At 39.4% G+C, this 18,953-nt stretch overlaps 1 protein-coding gene across 7 annotated transcripts in view; it reads left to right on the top strand.

Moving 5' to 3' along the window:
- Positions 1-1,780: 1,780 nt before the first annotated feature.
- LOC137641649 (uncharacterized) overlaps positions 1,781-18,953 on the top strand; it is a 77,723-nt gene continuing 60,550 nt past the window's right edge. For 5 of the 7 annotated variants that reach the window (XM_068374400.1, XM_068374401.1, XM_068374396.1 and 2 more), the window contains exons 1-3: positions 1,781-1,837; positions 13,203-13,499; positions 15,990-16,217. In XM_068374400.1, the coding sequence (XP_068230501.1) occupies positions 13,262-13,499; positions 15,990-16,217 (466 nt within the window). In that variant the 5' untranslated portion in view covers positions 1,781-1,837; positions 13,203-13,261. Of the gene's footprint in view, positions 1,838-1,902; positions 2,105-2,189; positions 2,219-13,202; positions 13,500-15,989; positions 16,218-18,953 lie in introns of those variants that run through there. The other 2 variants (XM_068374397.1, XM_068374398.1) reach the window with 2 other exon arrangements.

The following is an 18,953-nucleotide window of genomic DNA, read 5'->3' as shown; positions in this document are numbered from 1 at the left end:
TATATATATATATATATATATATATATATATATATATATATATATATATATATATATATATATATATACGTGTGTGTTCATTCACGTATTCATTAATGTGTAAACCCATTTTATTTTTCAGCAACATTTTACCATATATCATCTTAAAATACCTGTACGCTGTGCGATAGCCCAAATACCTGAGACTATACGACAAACATATCCTGTAGGTCCTGTAGTGCTTATAGGATTTTCTTTGTGATAAAGTAAGTAAATAAAGTACAATTGTCCATTTCCTTTCAGCAATGTTCCTATAATATTGAGCCGACAAAACCGTTATAGATTTTTTATTTTTTATTTTTAGGAGATGGTATATAATTTATGCAAGCTGCTATTCATTTCATAACATTTTGTTTGATTATCAGAATATGTCTATATATCACACTGACTTATATCATATATTCTTTGAGAGGAGGTACTTGATTCTCAACGAAATGTATTAGCTACTATGATATGATATAAGATACTACACTGTGGCCCATGTGTGGAGATGTCCCTACTCCTTCATTGGCGCCTGACAGTTTGCTCCAGGCAAGCATTCAATGAATTGAATTGCAATGAATAAGCTATTAAGCTCCTCGATAATTTAACTGAAACTAAAACAAAATTGTGCAGGTTTTCAAAGATAACTTGTCGGGAAACTTGTTCGATTAAAAAAATTGAATTGAATACACAGCGCAATTTAGTGAGCGTGATTTATAGATGTATGTCAGGGAAAACTATAGACAAATTTAATAGGTACTTAATGACATGATAGTTGAAGGGGAGAAGCAGAATAAGGAAAAGATGGGCATTTACTGTTCTGATGCCAAAGTCTGTTTAGGAGATTTTTCATTTACATTTGTCTTGATAAGCTGACACTGAACGATGGAATCACAATTTGATATTCCGCCAAATCTCATGTAACTATTCGAAGAAAATTCTCCATCATTATAGGCTACAGTTCCTTCCCAAAGGATAATGCCCATGTTTTTTTTCTTCATATGTTTATAAAGACAAAGTCAAATACTTCTTTCAAACCTCAACAGAAATGCATGATAGTTTACACAAGAACATCATCTTCATTTTTAATTTTTATTAGATCACTTGACATTATTATTATTATTATTATTATTATTATTATTATTATTATTATTATTATTATTATTATTATTATTATTATTATTATTATTATTATTATTATTTGCCAAGCTACAACCCTAGTTGGAAAAGCAGGATATCATAAATCCGAGGGCTCCAACAAGGAAAATAACCCAGTGAGCACAGGAAACACGGAATCAAATAAACTATTTAGGCTATAAGAAGTAGTGTCGTGAATAACAGTATAAAATATTTTGAGAACAGTCACAGCATTAAAAAGAATACATCCACATCGGAAGATTTATAAATGTGGATCTGATTATATTAGCACTACTGTTTTGAGATAGAATTAAAGGTTTTACTGGCTTTAATAAACGAAAAAGATAATCTCTAAATTTCCTTATCAGTAATAATGTCAAAAAGAACAATATTCAGAAGACGAGTTCACCAAGAAAAATCTGCCAATTTGTTATTTGACTTCCAGTCATTTTTCAGTATCATCGCGATATAGTAGTACCCCTTTTTGTCCAGAGATAGCATTTAATTTTAAATAATTGCTTAACATAAATTATCATGATTATTATTATGCAAATTCTATTAAAAATCAGCTTATATGAAATTTTAAAAGTAAAAAGTGGATCAACAGTTACCCCAGGTCATATTTCTTTTGGAGATCGGTCGTGAGGAAAGGCCGAAGATCTAGATTGGTCGATGTATGGTAAAGGATTTTATCTTTATACTCGTTATGTTAGGTTTTGTGTTATGGTTATACAGCTGTATTGCAGTTTTACATTAGATTATAGCCTTAGAATGATCTATAAGACATTACCGCCAAATTGTCTTGTCGGGAATGGTTAGAAAGCCCCGAAAATAATCGGGGTTGACTGCCCCAAGCCATTGTTGTTATTGTGACATGTTACGCCCATTTACTCGTCTCGTCCCCGCTATCTTTATTTCGCCTAATCTTTTATCTCCCTTTTGAGAGGTAAGTGATGAGGTCATTTATGGTTAAGGAGGTTCATGGAGTTCACGTTCCTTTGGTTAAAATTTGATGACTGAGGTTTTTAGACGGGGAAAACAGGTGCCGTAAAGATGTAAGGTAGCGGTCAACTTCTCGTTGTTTTAGGCCTCTTGGCTTAATAAAAGCTTTATTATAATTTTATACACTACGTGACGCGTACTATCTTTTAGATTATTAACCCATTTAGACCATAATTGGAGGAAGCCTAAAATGAGATTGTTATTCAGTTAAATAATTAACTTGCCTTAAGCCACTTTTCGTTAACAAACCCGTAAGCTTACCGGTAGTAAACTTATTTGACATTTTGTTTATAATAGAACAATTGTCTGATGTTTAAAATAGCCCTATAATTGTAATTTATGATGCTAGTATATACCCTCTTACGCCCCATGCATTCTCATGCCGGAGCCTTTGTATTTCAGCTGCCAGTTCCTCATGCGTTCATTAAAAATGGACATCATCTAACCTAAACTTCTGCCCCTAATCTAATCTAACTTGCAAGCTATGTCCTTACTTATCTCTCTCTCTCTCTCTCTCTCTCTCTCTCTCTCTCTCTCTCTCTCTCTCTCTCTCTCTCTCTCTCTCTCTCTCTCTCTCTCTCTATATATATATATATATATATTTATTTCAATGTCTCTCTATTGTTTAACTAACGAATAAAACTCATAAATACTTAATCAAATACACATATCACCTTATTCAGTATGAAATTTTCTCCTTTACATGACAAAGGGCTAACGCCCCCCTGCGATCCCCCTTACACTTCCGTATTCTAAGTTAGCCATAATGATACATACAGGTGGCCGCTATCATACATAGGCTACACCCCTTTACCTTCCTACGCCCCATGCATTCTCATGCCAGGTTCATAGGTTTGAAATTTGTCATTCAAGCATTCATAGTTATCTTAATCTACTTTTAAATAAAATTAGAGCATCCTGGTTCAGGTTAATTAAAGAGTTTTAGAGGTTTATACCAATGCCAGTGTTGGGAAAAACATTCACACACTGGAAAGTATACTGCTCAATGTACATTCACAGCCTATCAAAACTTGAGAGGGAGCGTATGTATAATGATGGACAGGAACGCATGCATAGACCGCCATCTAACCTAAACTTCTCCACTATTTCTTTACCTACTTAACTAGTGGGGTGGCCTAACGCCCCTCTTGGAACCTCCCTTAGACTCGTATTCATGGCGATACTGTTGAAAGTAGGGGAGTTACTGGCCATGCCTGTCATCATACATACATGCCCTCGAGAGATTTGTCTTTCAGTTAAATATTGAATTGTCTCAATAACTGTCCTAAAAATAATTTTCTATAATTTTTGCACTGATGTGTGTCCTTCCTAATTCAATGGATATAGGGACAGGGGGTTATGAAATGGCTGTGGTTGAAAACATTAAAACTGAATGTATTAGTTTCGCTATAACTGAACAACCTGAAATGGGTTAAGTCAAGTGCACAGAAATCTCACGCATGTGCAGATTGGCCATCTATCTGCCTTTTTGTATGTTATGATAATTCCCCCTCCCTGGTATATGGGTAAAGATTTAGTGATCAATATGGTTACCATTGTCAATAATTTCAAAGTAATCCACTGCTGCTCATGTAGAGTGCAGGACAAATGAATATCCCAAGAAATGAGGGAAAAATGGCCAATATGAATTATTTCTTTACTGTGGACGGTGGTGTTGCTATTGGGGCTCATGTGGTGTCTCAGTCTAATGCTGAGACCCCCCCCCCTCAAAAAAAAAAAAAGAATATTCAAGTTCCCAGTTGAGAAATCAATGGATATGATTATGGATTTTTTACACGAATGGCACATTTATATTGCAGTGTCTTACCGAACAATTATATAGTTGTAGGTTCCCTACAATGGCAGACAATAGATTCAACACGAGCTATAGGTACAACTGTCCAGGTAACATTAATTCGTTCTCTGCCAGCTTCTGGTGAACATCGGTGGTCGGTGCAGACTTTTTTCTTCATTTGTTGGGAAGTATTATCTCTCCAATATCGGTGAAGTATTCAACTCCGTGTTTGTAGGATTTAAACTGAATTTCTTTTCTGCAATTTTGTGGTCTTACCATCATGTCGGACTCTAGTCCTTCAGTAGTTAGGTTTTGCGTCGGTACAGAGTTGCCAGGTTTTCTAAAGGAAAGGCCAACTTCTAATCAACAGAAGCTTAAAAAGGCCAAATATATAGTATTATTTGACTCCTTTTTTCATATTGCTAACGGCCAACCAATTTTTAGAAAAAGGCCGAATTGAGGTCTTTTGGTCTGGAAAAAAAACCAAATTGGCAACCCTGTGCCGGTAGGTGCAAAACTAGGTTAGTTGAATTAATATATGATTCGCACACTAAGTGAATTAAGTGTAGGGGTTGTTAGTGCTCTAGAGAATCTACTTGTGATGAATGCAAGGCTCGGAGTGAACAACAGTGGAAAGTTTTTGTTTCTCACTCAGGGAAGATAATTAAGGATAGGAAGAGAAAGGCGGCTCTCAGAGCTGAAAGTAAGACTAGTTTAGCTTCTTCAGCTTCTTCTATCGAAGCTCCTGCTTCTATTCCTTCTCCTTCTCCTCTTATTATGTCTTCGATCTTGAGTCCTCCTACTCCTGCTCCTGTAACTCCTTTGCAAACTTCCCGTAGAGTTTCTCTAAACACCATTGCCAGTCTCCAGTCTAAATTTGAAAAGAAATTTGATGTATCCTCTAATACGGTGATGCAGTTAGGTTTATCTGTAAAGTCTTTCATAGGAAAGACTTCTAGTAAAGTGAAAAGTGTCAGTGCAGTGCATCTGAGGGGGTGGCTGTTTGTCCCAATAGTTCTCCTAGACGAAGGTCACTGTTCCGCTCCCCTGCCTTGGGGAGAAGACATACTGGAGGTCTAAGGGAGACTATCGGGGTTTGCCCACTGACAGTCGCTTCCTCAGTCGATCCTGTGGTGCGACAGCAGGATTCGACTAAACACCATTGGAAAGGTATGTCGTTTGGTGACCACTGATCGAAAGAGTCGAGTGATTCGCCTGCGGTTAGATGTCGTAAGTGGCGTGATTCTTCAGTCTCACGTCCGTTGAAGAGACGTTCGACTGAAGAGGAAGCGACTGAAGAGGTGTTCTCTTCGCCTCCTGTGAAAAGGAACAGAGAAGTAGATATCGCTCACCCGTCGTGTAGAGTAGCTACGTGGACTTCGCCTCGTATTCTTACGACAGCGACAGCTGCCTTCGACTCGGTTGTGGAACGACCGATTCTGAGTTCATCGAGATCTTTGACTCATCAAACAGTCGAAACTTGTCTTTCATCTTCGCATGCGACTGATAATTCGACTGGCGCGACACCTCCGATGGCGATCTTGTCGAAATCCATGACTCCATTTGTTTCGACTTCAACACTAGAAGAAGAGAATCTAGTTCCATTACGTCGACAGTTGCAAGAACTGATGAACTGGATGAAAGAAAATAAACAATGTAAGAAGAACAATGAGTCGAATCTAGAACCGTCTCTATCGCCTGTCTCTTCGGATGACGAGGAGGATTTAGAAGCGGACACTATTCCTCTTGTGTTATTCGAAGCTTTTACGCTACCTTCTCGACATGTACCCGGATTACTTCGTAGCAGCCGCTTCCAGGTCGCCTGGTTCCATTTTCCTGACGAGAAGGAAGAATTTCGATCCTCTTCTCTCGAAGCTCGTTCTTTCCAAGGCTGCTAAACATTTGCTTTGTGATATAGAAGATTGGTTGAAGGTCAAGAAAGATCTTGGGAAAGCAACTTTCGCCTATCCTATGTCGAGACTTATTAAGAAGAGTATAGGTTCTATGTAACCTGGGAAGCCCCTTCTATGGGAATGTCTGCCTTCTCTTTGGGGGACTTCTTTGGCTTGGTGGATGCAAATAGGAGATCCGCGTTTGCAGCAGCTAAAATATTCTTAACATTGCCCGAGTTGGACCATTTGGTAAAGAATATTTTCAAGATTTTAGAAATTATGAGTTTCTTTGACTGGACGATCGGAGCTCTCGCTACGAAAATAGAGGATTGCTCTACTTTTCAGGAAGACCTGGCATCGGACTGGCTTGGGGTTTTGTCGTGCGACAAATCAGTTCGGGATGGTTGCGATGAACTGGCCTCTCTCTCTGCATTCGGGACTTTTAAGATAAGACAGCTCTGGTGTTCGTTTGTTTCGAAAGGAGTCGTTTCATCTCAGAAGTCCGCCCGTTTGTTTTTTCCTCTCGACAAGGATCATCTGTTTCCAGAAGAAATAGTGACCAAGATTCTTCTCACACTAGAGAAGAAGTCTACTAATGACTTGCTTGCACAGTCTTCTATGCAGGTTAAACCTTTGACTGTGGCGACTACCACCTCTACATCACCTTTGCAGAAGAACCCCTTTCAAGGGGGTAAGTCTAGACCGTTCGTCAGGCCTCGATTTAATTTACGACACCCAACCATGTCCTCGACCAAACCCGACACGAAATCATCCAAGAGCCCTGGGTGATTACAAGTCCTCCGGTTCAGTTACTCCTTTCCTTTCCTATCCAATGGTCCCAAAGTCATTGGGGGACTGGAGGCCCGTACTGGATGTAAGCACACTGAATTTTTTCGTCCAGAAGACCAAATTAAATGTGGAAATGACTCGTTCAATGTTGGAATCCCTTCGACAAGGGGACTGTATGGTATCCCTGGATATGCAGGACGCATATTTCCACATTCTGATTTATCAGAACTCCAGGAAATATCTTCGGTTTGTGTTCATGGGCAAGATCTACCAGTTTCAAGCTCTGCTTCGGCCTCTTGACAGCACCGCAAGTATTTACGCGAGCGTTGACTCCTCTGGGAAAGTGGTTACACCTGGTCAGGTTACGCTGATCCCTCGATTTGTTCAAGGGAAAATGAATGTGTTGGCGGAGGGACTAAGTCGCCTTCTTCAAGTACTGCCGTTAGAATGGATATGTGGCGTGCGCGACCAACTGGGTGCGCACGAACATCTAGGCGCACGCAATCAGTTGAAGTGCACGAACAACTCTTATGGCAGAGTTTTTCGACTCTCGTTGCACAAAGTGTTCATTAGTGCACAAGAGTTTTACTCTTATGACAGAGTTTTCGAACTCTCGTCCCGTGAATTGTTCGTGCGCGCCCATCGTCATCAAGAGTTTTACTATGATGACAGAGGGATGCCTGCTGCCTGGGTTTAGAAATCTCTACAGGTAACTATGACACAGTTTCTTTGGGTCCTGGCCACGTAACACGATTCCTGAAAATTTCGTCAGGAATAAGCGACAGAGTTCCTGCGGGTTCTTGGCACAACATTCCTTAAGGTCGTGACAAAGGTACTCACAAATAGATTCTGAACCCCTAGGTTCTCATCCGAATCTCTCGGTTTCCGCGATCCAGAGGTTTCTGAAAACTCTATTGTTGACCTCCCCCCCCTCTACGGGATGGACCTTCCAAAGGTGTGACTTGTTACGTCACTCTACACTCCCAGCTGATTTCTATATCGGCTAGTCTGGTTTCGCCAGCACCGATCCTTTTGTTTTTGAACGAACCACCGTCATTTTTCCTCCACCTTCCCACTTCGAGTGGTTTGGTAAGCAGACGGAAATGAGCGAGGAATAAAAAATTCATTATATTCCAGTTCATTTACCTGGCAGGCCTTGCCTGATTTAGATGGTAGCAGCTTTCAAGGAAAACCTGAAGACTTATCTCTTTGGAAAGTGTTATAATAGTGATCTGAAAACTATTAAGCCTGAACAACTGAAAAGATACAGAGCGAAATGTAAACTGGAAAGAAATTATTTTACACATCAAGGCCCGCCTGAACTGACTCTTAGTGTCTGATGGAGGGCGAGAAATAAACCCCTAAAAATAAAAGTAAAAGTAAGTACAGTAGTTTTTCTCACCAGCGAGAAAGTGTTCGATGGCAACCCCTTCGGATAAGCGGTCGATGGCAATTATGTCTGGCATTCTTGAAGCAAACTCCCACATTCGAGACTTCACCCTTTTCGGAAGACTTGTTCCTGAGAAGTGGTTACAGGACTTCAATGGGTGTTGTTTAAAATTCATGGAGGCTGTAGGCCGTCCTGAAGCATTTGCTCTAGCTAAGACAAAACCGCCAGGTTATTGTCTTAAACTCAGTTATACCGTTTGATGGAGGCAGCCTCCCCCGTCATTGTACCCTGTGTATAACAACTTGCTTTTTACACGATAGGCTTCCGAGACCTTTTATTCTATCCTTACAGGGTTATTGTTTCGAACAATCAGTCCCGAAGTAACGTTGCTAGCTGACGTTAAAAGAACGATAGCAACAGCGTGGACAACTTTTCATTAAGTTTACAAACGTTTCAAACTCCGCCCACAGGTAACCAGACATCCGTTTTCTGTGTGATGAATATTAGCTAGCCCCTCACATACAGAGGAGGGGTAAACCAAAGGTGAAATGATAGCCTCTTTAACTGTATATTTTGTTTGAGAACATGTTCGTTTTCTTTCAAGAAAATATTACAGTTAATCAACGATCAAAATTTTTTTGGCTATAATGTTGCGATTCCGTCACACATACATTATTCGCGCAGCTTTTCTAATCCGTGGCCACGAAAATTTGTTCTCAAAAACCTGACAGACTTTATAGGCCACGAAGAAGAAGAACGACTCTTATGTCCCGTGCGGGCATTAAGATATTATCTCCGTAGAACAGAGTTTTCCGAGAGAGTTAATTGTAGAAGCGCATTCTCTAGCTAATGATGCAATGTATCCTTTATTGAGACTGAAAGTGCACGAAGTTCGGGCGGAAGCGACTTCTCTCGCTTTTCGACACAACTAGTCGCTATCCGCTATCCTACAAATTACCCTTTGGGAGGTCTAAATATGTTTGCTTCGCATTATTTGAAAGAAATCGAAACAGTGTTTGAAGATTGTAAGTTTCTCAGTCCGCGTTTGGTAGCTGGCATGGTGTTGGGAGGAACGACATAGGTGGTTGCTCCCTCTGTTAGCCTATGTTTCGCCTTGTACCAAGGTTGGCGAGTTAACATTACTCTTTGTTCTTATGTGTATAAAAACATTTTGTCCATTAAGATAGGAAATGTCTTTAGCAGCGCTGAAACAACCAGTGAATTTGTTAACTACGTGTGTGGTACCTAGCTGCCACGCCCACTTTCCTGTCAAAGGCTCTTTACTTTTGTCTTTGGCCAAAACATTTAAGGACTTACTGTTGCACCCCATAACCAAGGATGTTGAATTTTTCTTTTATTCTTTCAGTTTTAAATGTTTGCTTTCTTGCTGTCTGTTAATATTGAGGCAAAACAATATATTATTATTATTATTATTACTATCCAAGCTACAACCCTAGTTGGAAAAGCAAGATGCTATAAGCCCAGGGGCTCCAACAGGGAAAAATAGCTCAGTGAGGAAAGGAAATAAGGAAATAAATAAATGAAGAGAACATATTAACAATAAATCATTCTAAAATAAGAAACAACGTCAAAACAGACATGTCATATAATAAACTATCAACAACATAAAAAACAAATATGTCATAAATAAACTATAAAAAGACTCATGTCCGCCTGGGTCATAGGAAAGGATGGACAATGTAATCGGTTCATGGCTAAGGCTGCAATTAATCCAGACACACACTTTGCTTTTTGTAGGGTCATGATTGTTTGCAGTCATCTCTGTGTGCTGATTTTAGTGAGGCAAGCATTTGTTTGAAAAGAAAAAAGGAAGGTTTAAAACTTCAGCCTTCCCTTGGCAACACCCAAACTAATGTCAAAAAGGCTCAATAGTTCTTTTTTCAGTTGAGGGTGCAGGCCACTAAATATCTTACATATCTGTCCCTGGTTTTGGTCTCCAGGAAATACAGGTTAGGAGCCAGGAGAACTTATGTCTACATTGGTAAGGTTTCCCCTGTCTGGTGACATGTAGAGTTCCCTCCAAGCGAATGTCTCACTCCAACAAACTGATACCCCTCCAGTTGCAGTATTGAAGGAGGGTGTAGCCTTCTTTAAAGAGCTTGTAGCTAAGGCTACTTCACCCCTGGTGTTGTTAGTAAGCCTAAGGCTCAAGAGTGTGTTCCCTCATACTAATTGACTCAAAATATGTGAGGCCAAAGGAGGATGCATTCAGTTGCTGTACCAGTGGCAGTAACCCTGGTGCCATTGTGACCAATGTCTGAGAGACCTAAAAAGGTACCACCAGTGGTTGTAAGGCCCAGGGTGTACCAAGCACATGCCTCTGTATCTGTGCTCCCATAGTTATCTCTGTACCAGTGTCCCCAGTATCTGATACCTTCTCCACAACCGATGTCAGTGAGCCCAGTGCCTATCTGTTCCTCAGTGGCAATGACCTGGGGCTTAGTGTTGTGGTTCCTTCTACCAAGGGAACATCATTGTCGATGGTTGCTCAGACCGCAAATTCTTTGCTAACAGAGCCTGCGAGGAAGTCTGGTTGGGGAAAAATGAGTGTGCTCTGCTTCTTTCTCTGCCAGTTCATTTTTTCCTTCTCTGCTGCCAATTTTCTTTATCCTCCTCTTCAAAATTTTTCACTTCCTACATTTCCAGTTATTTCTCTTCCTTCAATTCTAATTCTTCCTCTACCTTCTCCTCCTCCATCGTCTGCTCATCTTCTTCCTTTCTTCCTTTTCCTCCACTTTATATTGTTCTTCCTCCATCTTCTCCTCCTCTTCCAGTTCTTTCTCAACCTTTTATTTCTCCTGTTGCTCATTTCCCTCTGGTTCTGGTGCTGCTTCTCTCAAAGAACGATATGGTACTTAGCCTCAAATGAGGACCTCACAGATTTTGAGAAGCAGCAGCAGTTCAAAGCTATCACACTATCCGGAACAAAATATGGAGATTTTTTGGTCCATCAGAAAGCCAATCAGTGGGCCAACTGGGTTCTAAAGAAGTGAGACACTATGTCCTCCAAGTTCATTAAGCAGTTGGACCAAAGGGAGTTACTACTAAATCTTTAGAATGTGCCTCTCAAAGGATTGTCCCTGTTTTCTTTGGAACAGGTAGAGCCAAAGTGGAGGAAGTCACAGCTACCAGCTCCACAGTAGCAACAACAAATGTGCCATTTGATGTAACAAGAGAAGCTGGTCCCTCATGGTATGCTCCATCCAAGATTGGTACAACAGTGCCATAAGAGGCACTGGTTGCAACCTATACTCTCCCCAAATCCCGGTACCAATAGAGCAAGACACCTAACTCAATTTTCTTTGGTTGCTAGATGAGGAGAACCGGTTTTAGGGCTCTCCATCATGGTGATCCCTTCCAGACATACTATTTACAGACTTGTTGAAGAAAGGGTGGGAGCCCTGCCTCAAGTGCCGACTGACATCAGGTCAATGGTTATGAGAAGACAAAACTCTTGACATCAATGGGCTAGAGTTGAAAGCAGCCTGCCAGGCTCCTTAGCATTCCAAGGTCTTCTTGTCAGTCCCTCGGTTGCTGTGGTGAACCGTAGTGGTATTTATCAAGAGAGGAGGCACAGCATCACAGACGCTTTTTCAGATAGCTGTGGCAGCAAACGAGTGGGCAATCCACAATGCAGTAATCCTATCAGCCCAATTCATTCGATGGAAAAGGAATGTCATAACAGACACGTTCTGTCGGAAGGGTCAGATAGTTGGGTCAGAAGTATTAACAATCAAAATAAAACATTTTAATGTCATTAACAACAATAAATTAGATCTATCATATATAAGCTATAAAAACTTCATTAAAACAACAGGAAGAGAAACAAGATAGAAATAGCATGCCCGAATGTACCCTCAAGCAAGAGAACTCTACCTCAAGACAGTGGAAGACCAAGGTACAGAGGTTATGACACGACCCAAGACTAGAGAACAATGGTTTGGTTTTGGAGTGCCCTTCTCCCAGAAGAGCTGCTTACCAATGCTAAAGTGTCTCTTCTAACCTTACCAAGGGGAAAGTAGCCACTGAACAATTACATTGCAGTTGTTTGATTGAAGAAGAACTGTTTGGTAATCTCAGTGTTGTCAGGTGTATGAAGACAGAGGAGAATGTGAAAATAGTTCAGACTATTTGGTGTATGCGCGGGGAAAGAAAAAATTAGTCGTAACCAGAGAGAGGGATCCAATGTACTATTGTCTGGCCAATCAAAGGATCCAATAACTCTAGCAGTAGTATCTCAATGGGTGGCTGGTACCCTGGCCAACCTACTACTACTAGCTGTTGGAATCCTATATAACTGGACCGATGTTGATACAGTTAAGCATCACCTTCAGCTAGTAGCTTTTCTAGTGATATTGAATAGAATTTCCATTCCACCATCTTACTTATAAGGTGGAGGATGGATATGTACAGCAAACCCATCATTTTTTATGCCTTAAGTCACAGGCTGACTTGTCTGAAGATAAAGAGATTTGCTTTGCAACAGCCTTGCTTTCCTGTCTGGGAACCTGATGGTACATTCGACCCTGGTTCGTCAGATGTCCAGGATGGGATTCTCTGCACCTTATCAGGTCTAAGATCAGTAATCCTGGGATGTTAGCTAGCTAGTTTGGAAAGAGGATTGCCACCTACCTAAGGATGAGACTCCTAATTAAAGGACACTTTGTATTCATGTAGGAATAAATAAAAACATAAAGTAATTTGTATTTCCCCTAACTATGCAAACCTGAGTCCTCCCCTGAAAGTCCCAGATGCAATAAAAGAGACTGTTTAGTGTACCAACAGTGGGTTGGGGCTTCCCTGCTGCCAGCTGGTAACTACAAACAATAAGAGACACCTTATTAAAAATTAAATGACTGAGAACCAGCTGTCTTAGAATCAATCTTCCAATTAAAGGACTCAGGTTTCTATAGTTATGAAAATACAAATTACTTTCAAGATATATATTCTGTTATTAATAGAATGATAAATGGTTTTCATTTTTGTTTTGAGTTCTTTGACTTGAATATTTTAGTATAGTATTTTGTTATGCCTTAAGCATAATGTATTGTACAGTACAGTAATGTACTTTTATTTCAACTTCAGATAGCTATAGTCGTCTTTTAGCCTATGTACACTGTTCATCAGTTATATCAATTCACATTTTTTTTTGCAGCTATAAGTGTTTTGGGTTATCCCAGAACACATTAAAGGCACTGATTATCTAAAGGCAGTATGGAGGAGTCAATGTGGAATGTCTCCAACAATCACTATCCCTCGTGCATGAAAGAAGAACCAATAGCTCACGATGCCTCGGCTTCTCAGAGTATATGGGATAGAGAGGACGGCATAAATGTAGTAGAGCCCGTTGTGGAAATTAAGACGGGCAGTGATTACATAGAAGGTGTGGATGGCATGCCGCCTGATCTTCACGAGCGAGGAGGAAGACCGGACTACATGTATAATTCTCCAGGTGAGCTGCTTTCACATTTTTCCAGTTGTATATTCTTGTCTTAAAAGCTTAACTAATTTATATCCAAAGGGGTTTTTGTTGATTTCTATAAATTTGTTACCTCCGCCAATGAAATTGGCAGGAGGTTGTGTTTTTGCTCCTGTATGTGAAAAACTTTCTGGCCACAATTTTACTCATAGAATAGTGAAACTTTTAGGGATTTATTGTTGAGATGTGGAAGTGATTTAATTTTGAAGGTCCCTAGGTCAAAGGTCAAGGTCAAGCAAAAGGTCGACTGAATTAACCCTAAGGCAAGCTGGTTTCGCGAAAAAAGCTGCCGTGGCGGAGGTCTGCATTCTCAGATTGCTTTTCTAGTTTTTTTTCAAGCGATGAAATCTGTTTTTGGTGTTGTACTCTTATTTTTTTAACCTCCCATCATTATTTGGGTAAAATTAGTCATTTGAATTAAGGGAAAGCTTTAAGATTGCATTTAATCTATGAAGATTCCAATCGATTGTATAATATGCAATTATTCTTAAAATAATACAAACCTTCAGCCATTACATAGGATGAATATCAGTGAAGCAGGAGTACTTGGCAGTTAAACATTTATAATAAGGTGTAGACAGGTGGGCAGTAGTTACCGGCCGGAAGAGTGGAAGCTCTGCCCACTGCTGGCTCACTGAGCAATCACTGATTTCAGCCGTCAGTGTAAATAGATGTTCTTCCACTGGCTGGAGTCTTTTTTTTTTTTTTTTTTTTTTTTTTTTTTTTTTTTTTTTTTTTTTTTTTTTTTTTCTTCTAAGCGTGTTTCCGATTGTTTGCTGCTGTGGGGATGCCAGCAGATATGTGGACGTACTCGCGGGTGTCGAGACAATGTTGTGGCACGTTTATGAAGTTAAAGTTTGGTTGTGAATGGCAAAGGCAAGGGACAGTGACAATAGCCAAGCAGAACAGTGTTCTACAGACTAACTACATTCAGTATACAGTACCATACATATGATTGGTCTTAACAGATAGACCTATAGGCTCTCCCAAACCCCTGATGCTTAGCTCACAAGGATGGTGAGGTTGTAGACTCTTCTAGAAACTATCAAACTAGATCGGGACTCGAACCTCAGTCTGGCAGATCGCCAGGCAAGGATGTTACCGACTTGCAGAGGACACTCCTGTAGTCAGGATTCTTCATGTGATGAGAGTTGGGAGTGGTCACCCTCCCAATGGATTGTGTATAGCAGGAGGTAGAAGAGGAGGTCCCAAAAAGGTTCCTCACCTTCTGGGTCATCCTTGACAGCTGGTGTTATTTGAATCCGTTGTTCACACAAAACAGCTGGTTTTCCTTTCGTTATTTATAGCCATATGTATTACTGATGATACAGTTTTCATAGTGTTGCTTTTTTAAATCAGTGAACCAGGAGTTGGTATAAAGAGATGGAGGAAAAGAAATTAATTTATGATTTGTTCTAAAAGTAATGGACTCGCATGATACACAAGATTCATGATAAAATCCTTTTTTATTGCTGAAAATTTGAGGGTCGCACAATATGCGAGATTGCAGGTTACACAAGTGTATATGGTATAACTCGACTATTCTAACTTAGATAATTACAGTAGTGCAATGTACAATTTGATTTTATATTATGAGAAATTTAGATACAATCTATGTTTGTTAATTTACACTGAAGAACTTCTGGAAATTTTCCAAATCTGCTGTTTTTATATTATTTTCTATTGATTTGTCTGTTTAGATTCAATAATTTTATTGTATGTTACAGTATTTGTTATTTGGTGAAAAGAAAGCAAAAAAATAATTTATTATGTAATTCAATGCTGTTGTGAATTGCAACTACTATACAGTACCTTCTTTATCATTGAATCACATGGAAATCATTAGTTTAAATTGCAGAAAAATCAGAATGCATGAAACTATTTAGAACACAACTCTTGTGCAAATTGAAGTTACTGTATCATTGAAGAATTATTGGTCCTCTCCCACCCCACTTGAATAATGTCCATTCCCTTAGATTACTAATGGGACATCTGTTGTGTGACTGATGTAGCATATTATGCAATGCTGTATCTTGTAAGAATGGAGGTTTCATTATACGTATTGTTAAGCTTATATCATTTTACTGATGAATCTGTTTTGACAAGATGATGTAGATTGTCCAGACGTAAAGTATTGCATATTTCGTGAGGTATCTTTTTTTTTTTTTTTTTTTTTTTTTTTTTTTTTTTTTTTTTTTTGGAAACTTTTAAGAGGTTTATACTTCCGAATTAAGTAAGTTGAATAGGAAACTAATAAGAGATGGAAAGTTGTGTTAGGATTTATTTTTTTTATTTTGAAAAATAAGGTTTTAGTGGAAGTGAATCTGTAAAACATTGTGTAAATATATCTTTGCCATTTTTGGATTTGATTAAATTACACTAAACATTTAAAATTTTGTTAAAATACTGTACAGTATATGGTATTGTTGACTTTTCATGTGGAATCTCTTGATTGTTTTGCAGGTGTTGTTGGTGGATATAACAAAAATGACTTGGACCTGATGCTAATGTACAGTGAAGCTAACAAAATTAAAGAACATGAAAGTGGTGAGCTTTGCCATGAGAAAGGCTACCCTGGGATGGAACAACCAATGGGTGTTACGAAGTGTGAGGCTGTTGGTGGTCCAGATGAAATGGCAATGTGCCAGAAGACAGGTCCTTTGATGTTCAGTCACTCAATTTTAGAACCAGGTAAATAGTATCGAGATATTTTACTGTTATTTTTTATTGTTGGAAACCTTGCTAGGATTTATGTTGTCATGAAGATTGAGATCTTATCTTTTTGTGTCATATATTGTTAGATTGTTTATAAAATATATTTGGTAGAACGGATAGAATTTGTTTGGATTATTTTTATCCATAATGAATAAAGTAGTTTTACAAATCGTTCTTCTGAATGCCTAATAATCTGAAGGAAGGAGTGTGCCTAACCAATGCAACAGAAACGCTGAAATAACAAAGATGCTATGGTACATCACAGCTTTGTTTCTCGCCATTAATTGCTGAAGTGTCTCATTACTTTACTAGAGGCATTTTTATTAAAAGTAAAAAAAATGGAAATGTTTTAAATTTTATGGATAAATATCAATAAACAGATTTTAGAGAAGAAGCAATGTGAACATCAGGGAGTATAGAAATAAAAAGAATTATTATTAGAATTCCATTTATTTATAGTACATTTTTTTTCATGATTCCAAATAGTACTGAAAAATACTGCAAGAATTATCATGTGCTGTGGTCTTCAGCTTGAATGGTTTTGCCAAATGCTACAATATCTTTAGCATTTCTTGTTGCTTTTGTACCTCCTCTATTATTATTACTAGCTAAGCTACAAACCTAGTTGGAGAAGCAGGGTCCACCTTCAGATATTTCTTGAGCAACCAAGCTTGTTTTGATAGTCATACAAGTCTTGTGTAGTGTAAGCCTGTGATGATATTTCTTTGGTGACACTGGAGTTCTATATGAAGATATAAGACATTCTGCCAAATCCTCACCACCCATATTCTTATTATACAACTTTACTATATTTGGGTGTCTGATTTTTATTATCTTCATTGTTCTGTCTTAGCATTTTGAAGTGTGAACTAAAAGGCTCCCAGCGAATGTGGAATACAAAGTCACACCTTTGGTTTTTATCCATGTTATTATTGACAACTTATAACCAGCACATCAGTTTCTGATGACCTCCATTCTTCAAATATCCCCCTCCCTCTTTCTTCTTCAATTCGGCATCTGAAGTTAGATTCAAACCCTGGAAGCCGACAGGGTCAAACGATCCCAGAACATGCGACTCGTCTCTTAGAAGTTTTTCTAGTGGCAATGCAGTAAACCAGTTATCAATTTAAAAGAATTATTCTTATTAGGCATTGTTTCACCTAGGTGTAAAACAATATTTGAGGAAGTACCAAGATCTGGGACACCTTTATTCACAGATATAATAGTCCCTGTAGGGGGAATAAAATCAAAGGTGAGGCACCAATATTGGCAAGTACAAATATCTTGAATCTTCATGTTTAGGGCTTCATAGGTAGTTACTGTTTCATGCTATGCCTTCCTTTGGAAGAACCATCTGCTTGTCAAGGTTCTTCCATAGTTCTGACCTTGAAAAGTTTGTCAATTAAGTTCATCATTATCTCACCTATGTAAATTTGACTTATAGCCTGCCTCCCATCTATTTTTGCTTATAATCAGCATTGTAATCCCTGTATTTTTCAAATACTTCCCCAGACCAATGCAAACACTGGTACACTGGTAATGTATTTGCAAGTCAGGAGATCGATCCCAGTTTGGGACTGTTAGTTTAAGCTATTTACTCAGGAGGTTACTGCTGTGGTTGGCCATCAGAGTTTGGGACTGGGCATGCCTGGGTAATGTTTTGGTGCACATCTCTTCAGATGATACTGGAACTAAATCCAGTCACCTTTACCCACTGCTCCATTGTTGTGATTCACGATTCATTGGTCAGGAGTTCAAGCCCTGCTCACAGCCTGAAAAAGATTTCACAAGTGTTCTCAGCCTCATCCACCCTGTGAGTGAGAGTTGGGGACCCCTATAGGTATACCTGCTGTATCATCAATAGCCATTGCAGGGCCTTCCCTGGTCATAGCTTGTGTTCCTTGATTCTGCCATTAATGCATACATATACCAAGGCACTTCCCCCAATTTTGGGGGGTAGCCGACATCAACAAATGAAACAAAATAAAAAGGGGACCTCTACTCTCTACGTTCCTCCAGCCTAACAAGGGACTCAACCGAGTTCAGCTGGTACTGCTAGGGTGACACAGCCCACCCTCCCACATTATCCACCACAGATGAAGCTTCATAATGCTGAATCCCCTACTGCTGCTACCTCCGCGGTCATCTAAGGCATCGGAGGCAGCAGCAGGGCCTACCGGAACTGCGTCACAAACGCTCGCCATTCATTCCTATTTCTAGCACGCTCTCTTGCCTCTCTCACATCTATCCTCCTATCACCCAGAGCTTCCTTCACTCCATCCATCCACCCAAACCTTGACCTTCCTCTTGTACTTCTCCCATCAACTCTTGCATTCATCACCTTCTTTAGCAGACAGCCATTTTCCATTCTCTCAACATGGCCAAACCACCTCAACACATTCATATCCACTCTAGCTGCTAACTCATTTCTTACACCCGTTCTCACTCTCACCACTTCGTTCCTAACCCTATCTACTCGAGATACACCAGCCATACTCCTTAGACACTTCATCTCAAACACATTCTATTTCTGCCTCTCCGTCACTTTCATTCCCGTAAACTCCGATCCATATATCACAGTTGGTACAATCACTTTCTCATATAGAACTCTCTTTACATTCATGCCCAACCCTCTATTTTTTACTACTCCCTTAACTGCCCCCAACACTTTGCAACCTTCATTCACTCTCTGACGTACATCTGCTTCCACTC

This window comes from Palaemon carinicauda, chromosome 5 (assembly GCF_036898095.1).
Source record: "Palaemon carinicauda isolate YSFRI2023 chromosome 5, ASM3689809v2, whole genome shotgun sequence".
In the NCBI taxonomy this organism is placed as follows: Eukaryota; Metazoa; Arthropoda; class Malacostraca; order Decapoda; family Palaemonidae; genus Palaemon; species Palaemon carinicauda.
Note: the sequence above shows the minus strand (reverse complement) of the source record. Positions and strands in the feature narration are given on the sequence as shown.